General features: G+C 37.4%; 1 protein-coding gene and 2 long non-coding RNA genes across 3 annotated transcripts; 1 reads left to right on the top strand and 2 right to left on the bottom strand.

Annotated features, from left to right (window-relative positions):
* Positions 1-1,140: 1,140 nt before the first annotated feature.
* Positions 1,141-1,879, bottom strand: LOC131024352 (uncharacterized). The gene is made up of 2 exons (XR_009101774.1): positions 1,529-1,879; positions 1,141-1,452 (listed from the first exon to the last, which is right to left on the bottom strand). It is a non-coding gene; the product is annotated as an uncharacterized LOC131024352 (long non-coding RNA).
* Positions 1,880-7,883: 6,004 nt separating this feature from the next.
* On the top strand, positions 7,884-9,387 carry LOC131024351 (uncharacterized). The gene is made up of 5 exons (XM_057953858.1): positions 7,884-8,194; positions 8,309-8,396; positions 8,502-8,578; positions 8,683-8,739; positions 8,955-9,387. The coding sequence occupies exons 1-5, from the start codon at positions 8,084-8,086 to the stop codon at positions 9,207-9,209; spliced, it is 588 nt and encodes a 195-aa protein (XP_057809841.1). The 5' UTR covers positions 7,884-8,083; the 3' UTR covers positions 9,210-9,387.
* A 5,610-nt stretch (positions 9,388-14,997) lies between these two features.
* LOC131024350 (uncharacterized) lies at positions 14,998-17,844 on the bottom strand. Its single transcript, XR_009101773.1, has 3 exons — positions 17,546-17,844; positions 15,746-15,807; positions 14,998-15,231 (listed from the first exon to the last, which is right to left on the bottom strand). It is a non-coding gene; the product is annotated as an uncharacterized LOC131024350 (long non-coding RNA).
* Positions 17,845-18,185: the final 341 nt, after the last annotated feature.

The raw sequence follows: 18,185 nt of genomic DNA, 5'->3' as shown, positions 1-18,185 counted from the left end.
CTGTGAAAGTATCCGTATGACCCCCTTTCAAGCTCTCTATGGCCGACTGCCTCCGAGCATCCCTTCGTATGTGCCTGGATCATCCAAGATTCAAGCAATTGAAGAGTTATTAGTTGAGCGCGATGAACTCCTCAAACAACTCAAGGCCACCCTTGCCCAAGCTCAGCAGCGGATGAAGCAAAAGGAGGACCGTGCGCGTCGTGAGCTGGAGTTCCAGGTTGGGGATAAGGTGTTAGTCAAATTGCAACCTTATCGCCAAACTTCTATTGCTGGTCGTGTGTCTGCTAAACTGGCGCGACGTTTTTATGGTCCATTCCAGATCACGGAGAGAATTGGAGTCGTGGCGTACCGACTGGATTTGCCCCCGACTAGCCGCATTCATCCCGTCTTTCACGTATCTTCCTTGAAGCCTTTTAAAGGAGATGGTTCCGAGTTGGTATGTCAACTGCCACCAGACTCAAGACATGGCCAGCCGATGCTTACCCCAATGGCAGTCTGCTCGGCACGTCACATACTCTCTCGCGGCAAGGTGTGTCCCCAAGTTTTGGTTCAATGGTCAGGCGAGCCCCCGGAGAGCTCAACGTGGGAGGATCTTGAAGAATTCAAGCGTGATTTTCCTCAATTTCACCTTGAGGACAAGGTGGTTTCAGAAGCGGTGGGGAATGATACGTCCGAACCAGCGGTGCCCAATGATACCACTAGCCCAAGCCCAATCAAAAAGGATGAAGGTCCACACCATGCAAGGCCCACAAGAGTTACTCGGCCCCCCAACAAATTCAAGGATTATATCGTGGGATGATATCGAAGCTGCTGGTCCCAGGGAGTTTGTTAGGAGAGCAGGTCCAGTTGTTTCTTTTGTTTGCTAGCATAACCGAAGGCCTGCGTGCCATTAAATAGATGTAAAACCCTAGTTGCTTTTTCTTTAATCAATGAAAATCCTGCTGCTATCTGAAAATCTTGTTATTTCCTGCATTTTTGGGAGTTAGAGTTCACTCGAAGAACTCAACACTAATTGAGAGTGTATCAATCTCCCTCGGCTCTCTCTCTCAAACCTCCCGGCGACAGCAACCCGTGGCCGCCGCCGTTCTCCGCTCAACTACCCCAGACCCGGCTCAACACAACAAGTTCAAAAATGAGGAATAAAGACAAAGTTTCAAGATTTAATCTTTTGTAAAAATCGTCTCTTTTCTACTTCTTCCCTTTCTTTACAGATTTCATATGTATATATATATATATACACAGATGATATGCACATGTGACGTGTGATTCTTGTTGGATGCTGAAAGTCTTTATACGTAAATGAATTGGGTTTCTCTATTGAAATGCGAAATAAAGCAGCAAGGGAGTTTGATGAAACCTTCAAGAGTTTTTGGTTTGAGTTGCTGAAATGTGGAAGGTGCAGCTGCTGGATTTGCTGCTGATGAACCTCAGTGAACGGAGCTATTAGAAGGGCTGCATATTTTGATTTCTCAGCACTTGTGAGATGATTCATGAAAGGAGATTAATGAAATCATAGTTCAAATCTTACCTATGAAATTGTTTGTGTTTTGCTCCTGAATTTTTGCTGCTTGTGAGAGGAAGAGTTTGTGAAGATTTGTGGAGAGTGATGGGGAAGATTTGGGTGGAACATGGGATATGACTTTGCAGAGAAGGTTTTACTCAAAAGGCCATAGAGGGTAGGAGTAGACTTTTGAGGATGATAGAGAATGGCTTTGATGGTAAGGGTTGCTAAAAGCAACGAAATGACGCGATATAACAATTAAAACTTCAAGGTTGAAATATCAAAATTGTACTCCCTCCGTCCATGATTCAGTAGTGTGTTTGGCCTTTAAAAAGTGTCCACAATTGAATGTTCTGTTTTGCTTTTTGTACCCTTTTATCCTCCCTCTTTATTTAAAATTGCTACCTTTGCCATTCATTACCCTACCCCTTTTTTAAAAACAATTAATTAAAGCTTGATTAACACCTAATTATATTACTCTCTCTCTATTTTACTACTTTGGTCGGCGCTCTCATTAAGTATTCTACCCTATCCTTTATTCTCTCCATTCTTTCGAACCCAACGCCGCTTCCTCTCTCACTCTCAATTCTGAAAACCCTAGAATCATCTCTCTTCCCGATCTTGAGACTCTCGATTCATGAATCCACCTCCATCCAAATCTCCTCCATCTTCATCGATGGAGGGCATTTTTATGGATTATCTGGATGGATTTGTGTTGCGGGAGACAATTGTGCCAGAAACTGAATTTCCTTTTCCCGATCTCTCTGAATCGGTTTATTTCGTGCCCGAATCCGAAGCGGTGCCGTGCGGAGCGCCTCCCTCTCTCTGGATCGGAGTTGATTGTGCCTGAAACTGAAACTGGGGCTTACGATTTGTGTGCAGTGTCGTGGTTGCTCCCTCTCACTGGATCGGAGTCGTCGCCACCGGAATCCGAAAAAATGGGGAAAAATAAATGGCAGAAAAATTTAGCCAAAAAAATGAAATTTAAGGCAAAATGGGGCCAAAAAAACGAAATTTAATAAACTGAAAATTTTAAATTAAAAAAATAAACCCAAATGGTGCTAAAAATAAATTCATAAATTAAAAACACTCTTTTAACACAAAATTAGTAAAGTAATCTAATCTCTTAATGACTACCTTTATACTTTATCCACATCACCTTTTTCAGTTTTTCTTAGACTCCGTGCCCACACCCAAATGAGGCATTGAATCATGGACGGAGGGAGTAATAATCGTTCAGTGCTCGCTAAAATAATTAACTCGTGTAAATACTTGAATGCTTAATTTAAATTAATATGCAATACATGAAAATTTAAATAACTAAATTTACAAATACTTTGTAAATCATTTTTTGTTGGAATTAAAATAAATTCATTTTTCTTATCCGGCGCGAATCATCTTAACTCCTAAGTTCGAAAATTATTCTAAACTTAGCTGTGAGGAAACGGGGTATTACACATCTTGAATTATATATGCATCTTAAGTGAAAGATTGTGGAAAATCATTTAATTTAGTAAGTACCGAATCTAAAATAAATAAATTATAAATATTAAAATTCAACAAAATAATTTTTTTTTAATATTTTACTTATGATATTTTGATTAGTGTATTATGCATTTAGATTAATTTAATGTAAAAAATTTATTAATAAAACAAAATTACAAAATATAGTTTAATTTTTTATAATAATGTATCTATATATGGTTCTTATTTTATTTATTATTATTATTTTAAATATATAATCTGTGTGCATCGCACGAATGGTATGCTAATATATTTAAAAATGGAAGAGTCTGTAAATAAATTCAATTAGAAGGATCTAATTGAAAGTTTACAATTAAATTATTCAAATATATATAAATTAGGGTTAACAGCCGAAAAATACACGAACTATTTTCAAATTTGCATATTGCACATCATCTTTCAAATTAGCTCAAGAATACACCACCTTTTAATTTAGTTGTAATTTTCACACGGTGAAAAATCCGGCAACTCTTAAGTTTGACCGACGATGACATGGACAGCCACGTGGCTTTTTTTACGCGTTGTCAAGCCACTTGGGCAAAACGACGTCGTTTTAATATTTTGAAGAATTTTTTTAAAAAAAATCTTTGCTTTTCCGGCGAGCCATTCTGCCGGCCTCCCCTTCCGATAGCAATCGCGTTCCCGATGAAGGATGAAGCCGAGTATTTAACTAGGGATTGGGGAATCGAGATTGGGGAGATTAAAATTCAATTCGAGGTTGAGCACAGCCAGCCTCTTGAGGTTGGCGAGCGAGTTGGAGGAGAGATCGACAACGGCGAGGCGGGGCGAGAGGAAGAGGGGGATGACGCCGGAGAAGTTGTCGCGCTGCCTCACCTCCACCATAACCACCGCCACAGATCTCCAGATTTCCAAATAACCACCACCACCGTCCATTTGAATTGAAGAAATCAAACATCAAAATCAAAGAAATCTCCAATGCCCCTTCGAGCATCTGCCTCTTCACCGAAAGAAACCCTACCCCTCCTCCTCCCTGCCTGCAACTCCGACGTCGACGCAGCAGCTGACCGGCGCCCACCTCAGCCTCTCTCCCTCCTGCAATTCTGATTTGGGGGTCCGAAGGTGATAGTAGCAAGCACAGATCTGATGTGCCCTAGCCTGAAAATCTGGAAATTGTGAAGTAAGAGAGGGTGGTGAATCTCGGCGGTGTGATTGGAGGAGCGCGGTGGTCGTAGTACAGCAACCAGAGCAGTAGTGGCGGTGGAGTTGCTCAGCGTCGGAAATCAAGGCCACGCCTTTCGCGGCTAGCTGGGAAAGAAGGTGGCACTGGAGTGATGAGAGAGGTGGGCGGAGAGGCGGTGCGCGGTGGTCGACGGACTAAGGGCGCTGTGGAAAAACTGGAACAAAATGATTTTTCCTTTTTTTTATTTTTATTTTTAATTTAAAAGAGCTTGACAAAACGACGTTGTTTTACTATATTGGAAAATCGCACACGTCAACAAAATCCGACAGCCATATCACCACCGATCAAGGTAATAATCAACGCAGGTGCAAATTGCGATTAAACTGAAAGTTGATGTGGCTATTTTTGAAGGTCGTGTGCAATATGTAAATTTGAAAATAGTTCGTGTATTTTTCGGCTATTAACCCTATAAATTATCAACGATTTTATAACATCACACACGCCATATAAATACACACACACACACATATATATTACTTGCTTTGATTTGACTATTAATTATAATTTTGAATTTGAAAGTAGTTTTTAATCTGGTTTATATCATTAGCAACCTATGATGCACGGATTCTTCAAAAATAAGCATGTACGGCGAATCGGATTCTTTTAGGGTGCGATTCTCTCGGATTCTCGTCGGATTCGCACCCGATTCGCCACGTGGCGTATCTTTTAAAACAATTTATAAAAATAAACCGGATTCACAAATTCCATAGGCAAAATTCACGTATCTCGTACCTATGCAACATAGTTAGCAACTTATTATATAAGTGATACTATATCTATATATAAACAAATATTATATTTTTGCATAAATTATATTGGTTATATTAAAATATTAGATCAATTTGCAAATAATAAATTTGATATTAAAATTAATTTTTTTAGATTATACTAATAATTACTCTCTACGCCCATAAAAACCATCTATTTTTGTCATTTAAGGACGTCCACAAAAATTAGTCTTATTATAGTTTTGAAAAGTTTGCATCACATGATGGATCTGATGGATCTTCTTCTTTACTCACAATATAATTAATTATCATTATTTACACTATTTTTTAAGTGTGATCCTTTATTCATTCACAATACACTAACCATTTTTATTAAAATTTGTATCATCTTTTTTTATGACTATTTTTTGTGGACGAAGAAAATATAAAATATATACATAATTTATGTGAGTCTAAAATCATAATCACCACACATAGCGCGGGAGATACACTAATATATTTAATACGCTAAATAATAATTTCTTAAATCCTGTATTTATAAAAACTGTCTCATTCACTGGGACGGAGGGAATATCAACTAAGCTAATTTGACCGAATGAGAGCGCATGGGGAGGCTGAGCTCGTGGGAGTGCGCGTCTAATTTTAATGACTTCATTTGCCTTGAGTTTTGGAGCATTGGTGATGAGGACTCGTAACCTAATCTGATTTGGTGGTTCTAACTTCTAAGTATATATCTGTGTTCTTGTTTCGAAAAAAAAAAAGCATATCTGTGTTCTCTATATAAAAAATGTAACATACTTAAAAATATGAAATTGTTTAATTATTTGAGATTAATTTAATTTAAAATTATTTGAAATTGAATAAATTAATGATTACCTTAAATTAATTTTATTATAAGAGAAAGTCTAAGACTCATAAAGTTAGATTAGTTAGGCATTGACCTTCAAAAATTTAAAATTATATGCGGCATTGTCTCAAAAGAATGCCTCAAAACGAACTACCATATCATATCTTTATTTCAATCGAACAACTTATCCCGAAATTAATTCTCGTTTGATTTGAGTGATAAGGCATGATTGATAAGATAATTCACCTTAATCAAGTGTTTGGTTTGTATGATTGAGCCCGTAATTGATAACCCGGCCAACATATAATCACCTAAATAAGTGATTGTTTATCACTCCAAAGTTGAGTGAATTATTTAATCACCCCTCCAATCCTATCAATCTTATCTATCTCATCCACCAAACTAAACGGCTCCATATAGTCTTATTTAATAAATCGATCCAAACTTGTGTTATTGATTAAAAAATCACTCCCATCATAATACTATGCACTCACCAGAAAGTCACTGAAAGAAAAATTTATTATACTATGAATTTAGATACTCGGAATTATCTAAGATTAATTTTAAATTTAGGATCTAGATTATTCATAGAACAATAAAGCTACAAAATAATAATATTGCTTTTTTTTTCGTACACTTATAAGTATCACTTCCATTTTTAAAAATGATCTCATACACTATAACTCACATTAGTATTTTTCTAAAAATAATGAAATCATTTCTTCAAACATATTATTTACCAAATAATTTATCTTAAGACCCGCATTATTCCCAGAGTAATTCTCTTTTACGAGGGAGTATAGTTTTGAATATGGATATCAATCCAGCCAGAAACTCGTGGGCTGATTCGATTAGCCCGCTAATCCGAGAGGGTTATGGCTAAAAATTTTCAACCCAATAAAAATTACAGCTCAAATTGCCTGTAACCGAATAACCCGAAACTCTATAAGGCTGACCCGAAAATAACCCGAAACTCTATAAGGCTGACCGGAAAATAATGTGTTCTCCTGATTATATGAAAATTTTCTTGTAATTTGATTTTCATTTTAATTACTTTGCTTATGAAAATTAGTATAATATGATATTTTTTCAAGAATTTGTGAAATGTATTTTGATTCAATATTGAAAATTTTAATATTAGAAACTTATACTAATAATTTCACTTCTCTATATTTTTAATTCAATACTTAACATAATATGGTAATTATTTAACAAAAATGTAGCATCTTTATATCTCTAAGAGTTACATATTTTACTCTCGCTCTCCCAACTTTTAGTATCCATATTTCCTTTTATAATGATCCCACATTTTGGTATTTATTTATATTTTTAGTAAAAGTAGGTGGAACTTTTGCTCCACTTTAATTATTTTAGCACCCATATAAAAGGTAGGGCCCTCATTCCACCCACAACACACCCAATCACTTTATTAAAACTTATGTCACTCTCAAATGAATACTATAAGTTGAGACGAAGGGAGTATTATGTAAGTCGGTCGCGTATTTATTTATTATAAATATAATATTGTCAAGATAAATATGTTAGTTAATTTTTTAAGATAAACTTTCAAATCCGACTAGCTCGATGGGCTAGCCCGATAATTTTTTAAGATAAAATTTCAAGTCCGACTAGCTCGATAGACTAGTCCGATGACTCAGACCGAAATTCGAACATTTAGTGTTAAAATTGAAAATTTTCAATTCGAAATTTTTTAAACCCGATTAATCCACACTCAATTAATCTAATGGAGTTAACCTGAAACTTGATGAATTAATCTAATTAACATCCCTAATTTTGAAGAACCAAAAATATCTTGAACAGGATAGAACGTAAACACACGCGGAAGAAGTGACGGTTGAAAATATCTCCAACGGGCAGTAGATATTTCCACGTAATGGAAGTAAAAATAAATTGCTAGAATGTTCGAGAGACCGCGATTCTCCCGGAGACATTTCCACGTAAGGAAAATTAAAATGGTAGAATGATCGAGACGGCGAATCTCCTGTGTCCGTATATATTTCCACCTAATGGAAGGAAAACTAAAATGCTAGAATGTTCGAGACGCTGATTCTCCTGTGGCCCAGAAACTCATGACCATAGATATTTTTCCATTACTGCAAAGCGTTCTTTTTTTTTTTTTTTTTTTTTCCATTCACAAACCGCCATTCAGAACTAGCTCCTAGCTCTATATATACTTTTCTCACATCGCTATCCAATTCTGCCTCGTTGTTTTACACGTGAAACATAACACAACCTGCTTCAAGAAATCTTGCATTTGCACCATGTTTTTGGAGAAGGAATGCGGTGGAGTTCCGCTATATTACAGCGTTCTTGGCGTCGCTTCGGACGCTTCGGATCAAGAAATTCGACGAGCTTATCGTGAGCTTGCTATGGTATGTTTGTTTAAGCCAACTCTGGTCTTGATAGCGTCGAAAAAACTGAATCCTTTCTGGAAGTAGGATTTTTTGTTTCTTGATTTTTGATGAAAGTTATTGTATTCGATTCAGCAATGGCATCCCGATAAATGGACCAGAACCCCTTCTCTTGTTGGCGAGGCCAAACAGAAATTTCAGCAAATTCAAGAAGCTTATTCAGGTAGTATATACATGATGTCCCTTGAATTATTTTTGTTTAATTCTTGATTGTTGAGGTTAGAATAGGAATTGCAGAACTGAATTGCAATTTTTCATGATGAAACAGTGTTATCAGACAGAAGTAAGAGGATGCTATATGATGCAGGGCTGTACAGTTGTGAAGATGATGAGGATGAGGTTGAGGTAGGTGTTATAGTTATTGCTAGAAAAAATAATATATATATCACTTATCATCTTTTGTTGCTAGAACAAGATTTTCAACACAATTTTGTTTAATTTTCTTGTAGGGATTCGCTGATTTTCTTGGTGAAATGGTTTCTCTCATGAAAGATGTCAGGGAAGAGGTAAGAATTTTCTTTCCTCTTGAAATTTTATATTTTGGGACTTTTGTTTTCAAACTATATTAGGATGAAACAGTAGAAAGTGGTTCTAGTTTTTCAAGCTTCCCAACAGTCTTGAGTTTCGAGAAGCAGAATGATTCACTTGATGCATAATTAGTCCGATAGAAAGTTCCTATCCATTTCTAACTTCGTGATTCTTCTCCCACTGTCAAAAATAGGAAAAGAATTACAGCATTAGTGAAGTGCAGAGCATGTTTTGGGAGATGGCACGAGATTTCGAGATGGCCGACTTGGATAACTCGGTGCACCAACAAAACGCGTATGATTCGCAGTGGCCTTGTGGGCAGTGGAGTCTATATCAGTCTGGAGATGTGGCTAACAGTTGGTGGGAAGCAAGCATGACACCGCAGCAGCAGGGGAATCCGCAGTTTGGCAGCTTCGACACTTTTGGCGCACACAACTTGTGCAGATGAAGATGCTTATGACTCATTCATCTTTCTTGTGATTGACCACACTGTCTCCTTTTAACGTTTGGACATTGTGGAATAGGATTAGAGAGGAACTGAGTATTTGTTTTGTACGCCCCTTTTTGTATATGTTGAAGACTTGAAGGGAAATCTTTTTTACAGTGAATGCAAGTCTGGTACGCTACATTATGGGCAATAGGCAACTTGAGATGTATATTGAGTGAAGTATAGATTTGGGTGCATTAGTGAACATCGGAAGCGAGGACAAGAAACCTTACTTTGCAAAGAGATCGGAAAATTACTGTTAAGGATGCTGATCCGTTTCGAAAATTACGGTTAATCAAATAAACTGGAAAATGAAAAAGGAGAATGGGGGTCGAGAATTTCCATCTCTAGAATTCAGCTTCAAATTAAAATAAATTGGAGCCCGACAGGGTTGACTCAGAAAACCCAGTGAGCTGATTTGGTTAATTGATTTGTTTCTCATGTCTAATTTTCAAATTTCAAAATTTTACAATTTTAATGTAAGGTTTTGTTTCATATGTATATGGAATGCGTTTCGATCTCCTATTATACTTGTTATCTCAGTTTTCTTTTTATTTCAACGTCAGTTTAATAGTTTAGGTGTTGGTTTCCGTCAGTTTAATAGTTTAGGTGTTGGTTTCTGTGTACAGTCTAGAGAATCCGAAGTGTCTGCACAGTCACAAGATAGTGAAGCTCTCGGCGTTGAAGGCTAAAAGATAGTGAAGCTCTCGGCCTTGAAGGCTAAAAGCTATAAACTGTCTTAAGGCTTTAGGCCCAATTATCTAAGGGTGGGCTTAAGGCCTTAGGGTTTATTTTACATGCTTATAAATAGAAGCTTAGGATGAATTAAGAGGATTATCTTATCTTATTCACTCAAGATTTGTAATCTGTAAACGCTCTCAATATAGTGAAAAATTCGAAGAACTCCCGTGGATGAACCACGTAGATATTGTGTCGTCGCTTATTGTTTAGGTCTTGATGACCGAACCACGTAGATATTGTGTCGTCGTTTATTGTTTTATAGTTTAGGTGTCGGTTTCGTGCTTTACCAACTGGCGCCGTCTGTGGCAAAACGGAGCTAAGGCGTGAGTATTTTATTATTTGCCGGTTACTATTCATCGAAAAAAAAAAAACAGAAATCCTTTTTCCGACTGTTTCTTTGCCAGTTTCCGGCGACAATGGGCGATCCATATCAATTTCAGCTTTCTCTCCAAAGATGGCCGCTTTTCCTCCGGCATTCATCGATCTATCATATTCTCGCCAGTCTCAGTAACAAACCATTTTCCACCAGTAATATCTCGCTAATCTGAAATTCATCCATCATCTCCCGTCTAAAATCAAGTTCAGCGCGAGTCCCAATGGCCGCCCCCTGATACGGCTTTAACCTCAGATCGGAAAGTGGTCGCTGCCTTCTTTGACCGCGCAAACAGCCGCCACCTCCAACGGGTCGCCTGTAATTTCGAATCATTCTCCTAAAAATCCTTATAATTCTCGGTGAGATCTGCCATCAGCAGCTAACGCTGGCCATGTCGCATTGAAACATCACGAGCGGGTACCCTAATCAAAATTTAGACAGCAAGGCGGCGAATCGCTGCAGGAAGAAGTTTGAGCATAGGATGGGGAAGATGTCCATTTCTTAGGGCTTTTCTTAATTTCTACTTTTTTTCTTTACGATTTCTTCTGAATTTGTTCAATTTCTGGTGCAAGGACAAATGAAATATCGAGAATTTAAGGAAATTCGTCCAAACCGTCGACGTGGGGGAATCCGACTAGCCAGGTGATGCGCACTGCACTGTCTTATCATAAGTTGTTCAACCTGCTGGTGTTGGAATGCGGTTTCTGGCGCACAGATTCGCACTTGCGCAGCTGGTTCAGTGCTGCCTAACGTTTCTCCGAGCGTCGAATTGGCGAGGGGTTTTCATCCTGGCCAGGTTTTGCGAGATGGGTTGGCTGTGGTTGATTACTCCGATGCGGACAGGGCCTCAAGCGCGCCCGCCGATGAAGGGCTCGAGATCTCGCCGCAGATTATATTGGCTTTGAAAAATATAGGCATCAAGAGGCTTTTTTCGATTCAGAGGGCAGTGTTGGGGCCTGCTTTCCAACGCCAAAATTGGCTTCATCGAGTCGCTCATGGGGAAGAAGGTGATGTGTCTGAGCATGACACCGTCCAGAGGTCCATTTACTTTGTTTTTAGCTCTTGTACGTAACTGAAATTTCGCTCAATTTGCTGTGGTTTGCTTGAGACTGCGGCTTTTGGGACTAATTGGGGAAAGATGTTAAGTTATTGCTGATAGTGATTATAGCTATGGGGTTAAATTCTAGCATCCTTACTTGAACTGAATTTTTGCTTGGTTGCAATGATTTATAATTGGTTCTCAAATTGTGGTTTAAAATTGATTTGATGCTTCAAAGAAAAACAACAAGCAGTAAAAGGGTAAATGATGCATCTGTATCTCATTGTAGTGATGATGGAGTGTTACTGATATGGGCATTTAAATGTTTTAATAATTAATGTGATAATGGCCATCTTGATTGGGAGCATAATAAGTGGCAAGTCTCTCGAGAATTTGGCTTTTCTAAGTGCTTTGGTTTTCCTAATGGTGAGTTATGCAATGAACCCCTGTATCATGGGGATTCCCCTTCCCAAAATTCTAGTCTATGCCGCGATGGGTAATTTCTTGTGTGAAGTAATAGTTTGATAGGGGTTATTAGGCAAGATAATTAGTATTTCTATAGATTTCTGATTGTTTGATAGGATTGTTATATAGTAGCAATGGCCCGCTATAAACCCAAGGTCCGCACCTAATCTACTGTTCTTCTTAGAAATTGGATCCACCGTCCCCCGCCACTTAATTATACTCATTTGTACAGTAAAATGCCATTACTCTTCAGTGGACAAATTTGTCCCCCCCAAACGAAGAAAGGTCACACGCAGACGCAGCCCCAATCCAAGACCACCGCCCTCAATTCCAGATTCTACTCCGACGAGTAGCAGCGAAAGCCGCCACCGACCGCGCTTCCCTCAGAGTTCTCTTTCTCTCTCTCACTAGACTGCCCGATCCGACGCTTCTCCTCGCCCAACGGTGACGAGCGCCCACCGTCCCCTCCTCCTTCCAAGTCTCCGGCGGACAGCAGCAGTAGACGAAGCCCACTGCCACCGCCGAACACCCTCTAAATCTCCCCTCTGTCTACTCCCCTTCGTTAGGGGATTTCAGAAATTTTTGGAAGATAACTGAAATTAAGTTTTCCAAATGCAACCAAAATTTGTAATTGAACAAGATATGCTCCGCCATGTGAAACAATTAGATGTTCCTCTGATTTTTAGACGAAAATATCTGATTTGGTTGAAATTGTGGAGCTTCGCTAGTCTAAAATGGTGGAATGGTGAAAATGGCGTGGAGGTGTTGGGGGCGGCTGGTGGGGTGGTGTTGGGGGAGGATTAGATAATTATTTTTTTATTTTTCTTTTGTTTAGTTTATTTATTTAAATATTAGGTTAAAATTGTAATTTACTCTTTAATCTATAATTCTACCTTTTGTACCAAACAATAATATTAGTTATCTTAGTATTTATATCTTATTTATCAAACACCTATAAAATATAAACAATTTCAAACAATCTATATTATTTATCTAGGTTTTATTTATCATCCCTTATGTGGTTCCATCTATCAAACACACCCTAAAGTGTCAATAATACTCACTCCGTCCCAATAAAAGTGGCCACTTTTTTTTGGGCACGGAGATTAAGAAGGGGATTGTTATGTTTTAATTGAGTGTGACCCACCAAAATTAGTGAGTAATTTTTAGAAAGTGGCCTACAATTGTTGACCAAATTAGTGAGTAATTTTTAGAAAGTGGCCTACAATTGTTGACCAAATTAGTGAGTAATTGTTGACTTAATTAAAGTAAACTTTTGTCATTTTTAAAAAGTAGCCACTTTTAATGGGACACTCAAAAAGAAAATGTGGCCACTTTTATTGGGACAGAGGGAGTAAGAGATATGGGCCACCCAACCTACATAAAATATCATTACTTTCGTGACAGTCACATTAGCATCTTTTTAATATAAGTCGCATCACTTGCTTCTTTAAAATTATAATATGTTAATTCCAAAGACAAAAATGGTGAAAGAGGTTGAAATGGTTGACTTTCTATATTGCTGGATTTCATTCTAAATTAATGTCTAACAATGTACTAGTCTTGTTATTTGAATTTCATTATAAGCTTGTCTTCTGGTTAATCAAGCACGGTTCTGTGGTATTGATGATATATGTATAATACACATGTATATAGAATAATCTTGTGGATCTTTATAATAGTGAACAAATTTCTTGTGATATAAATAAGGGAATGACCCAATTATAATTAATTATATGTTCAATGGTTCCTCATTCTTTACAAAGTTGGTTTACAGGCCTGTTAAAAGGGGCTCTCATATTTTATTAATATTTTTGCTTAAGAGTTCTTACAACATAGGATAAACATATCTTGGGAAAATACTTGAACAAGTATAATACATGCCATAATGTAACAGAGGTAACCCACTAACTAGTGATGATTCACGTATTTCACAGAACTAAAATTTCTCATTACTTGATCTTAGTATATCTCATCGAAGCATGTAACCATAAGTGGGATTTGAGAAGTATTATACTTCATCACTTGAGGGAAAAACCATGATTTATATTATCTTTGATGGAATTTGTGAATTATGATCTTGTCTTGGAAGCTGCACACATTCTGCATATGTGCTAGGATTTGAAATATAATTTGAATATCTTCCTTTGTGATGATAATCATTGCCAGCGTTGCCACTAGCATCATAAGTAGGAACACCAATCACAAGCATACACATAACATGTTTATTTGAATCATGCACATGTTCTTAAAGGGGGGGGGGGGAGTAGGGTATATGTCACTATTTGTATTCTTCTTGAAAATTTACAGCACAGGAATAATGGTTGACAACGGTGGAAAACCTGCTTCGGCAGAAAATAAGCCTTAGTGGCAACTCAGCCGCGCTGCGGAGGGGAAAGCTTTAAGTGGACTCTGGGTCTTCTCAGCGCAGTAAGGGCAGCTATCTCAGTGCAGTTATCTCAGCTATCTCAGCTACCTCAGGGCAGCTATCTTAGTTATCTCAGAGCAGCTATCTCAGCGCAGTCAGTGCAGTTATCTCAGTTATCTCAGAGCAGCTATCTCAGCGCAGTTAGGGCAGCTATCTCAGTTATCTCAGAGCAGCTATCTCAGCTATCTCAGCGCAGTTAGTGCAGTCATCTCAGTTATCTTAGCCTGCGCAGCTATCTCAGTAGTTTCCAGCGCAGAATGTCCAAGTCGTTGTCAGTTCAGAATGTCTATGCTCTGCGCAGAAATATCGTAAGCCGCGAAAGTTAAACAGGGTTCTTTGATTGTCTATGCTCCGCATAGAAATATCGTAAGCCGCGAAAGTTAGATAGGGGATGAGCCTTAAGTGGCAACTCAGCCGCTCTGCGGATATTTGAGCCTTGAGTGGCAACTCAGCCGCTCTGCGGAGAGATGAGCCTTAAGTGGCAACTCAACCTGTCGCAGCCCGATTCCCGACGCTAGTGATAGCGGGGTACGAGTATCGATACGACTATTTTAAAAGAATAAAAGACAAGAATAATAGATTGAACATCAAGCGGAAGCTCGCATGAAAAAGTGCTAAGGAAAACTCCATAAATCAACTCCAAGGGTATAAACGTCAACATCGTCATAACTTCGTAATTATCAGGAATTTCAAGAACAAAAACAAAGCGGGTATAGTTCATTTTTCATAAGGAATCATAATATTCAGAGTATCGCAGCAAAAGGCGAATCGATTATATGTATGAAGACATATAACCGCGAGTACATTGCTTGATTCAAAAGAAAACAAAGTATCTCATTCATCAAGACTTTATCGACAAAAAGGAAAAGCGATAAGGTAAATACATCAGCTAAACAAATCCCCACCAGCACCAGACCATTCTCGCTCCTCGCTTAGCCTGCACATTTAGAAATACATGCAGGGCGTGAGTACATAATACTCAGTGGGCAAACGCCGAAAAACAAGAAAGGTGCTCTTAGAGCTATAGGTTTGAAACTTGCCACATCTCAGCAATACACAGGAATAAAGTTTATCGTAAAAGAACCTGTGTAACCAGTTTTAATAAACATGACATCATAAAGAAACGACTGCAGTCAAAGATCTCAACATGTATGCACCACATCTACAACACAACAATATCAAAGGTACTGAGAAGTAGGCCTCCCTCTCAAGTACTGTGACCGGCCGACCCAAAGACGACTCACAGTCACCTCTGTGCACAATATCCCGCTTGTGGCAGGACCGAATTCGTCTCATCAGTAGAGGGTAACACACAAGTCATTATCAGCAAAAATCGACAAGTCAAACAGTTCTTAAACATCATTTATCTCAAAACATTTGATAAACTCATAACATCATCAAATCATTTTAGAAAGCTCGTATGATATAAGAATACTCAAAATATTGCCCACCTGACAAGCTTAGCTTACTCTCGTAGTACTTGGGCGATCTTACCTCCGTCCTCTGCTCGTATCTTCGGATGTCACAACGTTGGAGTGGTTCATGGAATAAGATAAACCTCAGTTAGAAACTCATTTACTAAAACCAAACTCGTCTCAAACTATAACTTCTCACTCAACGTCTATTTACCCAATAAAACTCAATCCCTAGGTATACTCAACTTCTAAGGATTCACAAGTCCTACTCTCGACTTAACACTCAACTCAGATCAAACTCATAGCAATCAAGCACATAAACAAGCATAAACACATAAGCATATAAAATTCACACATAAACAAGTCAAAAACAAACTTCACTCTGCACTGACTCAACTTCAAAACCTTACCAGACTCGGTACAGAACTCCACTGGAGTCGTAACCTATACCAAAAGAAACCTCTTTGAGTCTAGTTTCATTAAAAAAAAAGTAGGATTAAAAACTCCAAGTATTTTAGGAGATATGACTGTTTTACTACAGTCTACCATATCCGGCAGTTTTGAGCAATCGAAAACTTTGATTTTTTAAAAATCGCAAACGTTGCCGAAAAGGTCTGAAATTTGGTGGGTACTTATCTACGATACTCATGTCTTAAAAATAAAAATTTGGGCTCCAAAAAGTTATGGAAAGATTCTGGAAAAGGTGACTCTATTGGCTACTCACTGAACATTTCGGCAGAGCGTAGCAGTTTTGGTTTTCCATTTTATAAAAATAGTAAACGAAGTCCAAATGACTTGAAATTTTACTGGTGTTCTCAAGACTCTCAAATATACTTACCATAAAACAGTAGGTCAGTGCATCATGAAAAATGACCCCGATCTCAATCACACAAGCAAACATGCTCAACTCAACATTCCTTCAAAGAAAACTCATCAAAGCTCATTTTAAACTTTTATAGCACTCAAAAACATTCAAGTACAACATAACACTCATCATACTCAATCTTGACTCTTTTCTTACATCATAAACTCAAATCTCAAGGAAAATGTTTCAACGAACGCATCAATTCAATTCTCTTCTCATTTTCATGCTCAAAATTACTCAATCATTCATAACTGATTATACACACATATATCCTCTTTAATCATGCAAACTAAACTCTAATGAAAACTCATGTATCAAAATAAAACTCTTAATAAAACATGACAAACGTTCACATAATGGTCATAAAGCAATTAGACCTCATTTTATCAATCATCGACTTCTCAAATTATGAAAACTCAAAAACTCATACAAACTAAACTAAGTCAAAATTTTACTTAGCCAACAAAAGACTTAATCAAACATAAAAAGACACTAATATCATGCTCAATTACATATATCTTAAGCCAATTCACTTATTAAACACATAGACAAGAAAGTCCTAATTTTTAATAAACTAAACTCTTTGAAATTTTATAAACACACATGAATCCTTAACCTAATCATAGATCTATCAATTTTAACCATTTAAACTCACATATAAACCATCAATTTACAATTTAGGGCATAGATACACATATCCCTAATTTTATTAAACTAACTCACATCAAATTCATCAATTGACATCATATCCTCCATCTACTCCATCAATCATAATCAACATCACATAGGTCTCACTTTTTTTTTTCACCCCAAATCAAGGAAAGAAAAGGAAATTTTTTTGAAGGGTAGAGACCCATGATTTTCAAAAATTTCAAGAACAAAGGGAGGGAGTGATTTCTTTCTTCAAACTTCCAAAAATACTCATATATAACATCATACAAGTTAGTTCTATGGATTTGAAGATCACTTACCCAAACTTACACCAAATATCAAACTTTCTCTTTCTAGCTTTGAACTCAAACTTCAAGGATCTTCTTGGATTCAAGTAGATAGAAGGTGTTTAGGTAAGATTTAGGGGTGGATTTGAGCTCTCGGTATGAATTTATGAAGCTTTTGAGGTCTTCAACAATGGTGGCTATGGAGGAAAGAGAGAGATGAGGGAGAGAGAGAGAGTGTCGATTGGGAGGGGAGAGGAAGAGAGAGAGAGAATTTTGCAAGATATGTTTTGATTCTCAATCTTTGAGAAGATTTGCAAGATTGAAATTGATACGAATGATCTTTGTGAAGATTTGAAATCTTTAAAGAATATTTGGCATTAAATGCCTTGATCTCTCTCTCTAATCTCTACACTCTCAATTAATCCACTTGGCAAATGGGTATTTAGGCACATGCTCAAAGGATTAAAATAATAAGGTGAGAAGGGTGATTAAATAATAACCATAATAATTATGGAAATATTACTCATTAATAAAATACCATAGCATAATTATTCATGTGACCAAATTAAAATAATTATAGCACTAATATTAGTGCACTCACTCAACTATAATATTCCTCATCATAGGAGAAATAATTTAAAAATATTATGCTTGGAAAAATTTCTATAAACCG

This window comes from Salvia miltiorrhiza, chromosome 5, assembly GCF_028751815.1.
Source record: "Salvia miltiorrhiza cultivar Shanhuang (shh) chromosome 5, IMPLAD_Smil_shh, whole genome shotgun sequence".
NCBI classification, from domain to species: Eukaryota; Viridiplantae; Streptophyta; class Magnoliopsida; order Lamiales; family Lamiaceae; genus Salvia; species Salvia miltiorrhiza.
The sequence above is the reverse complement of the archived record's forward strand: the minus strand, read 5'-3'. Positions and strand labels throughout refer to the sequence as shown.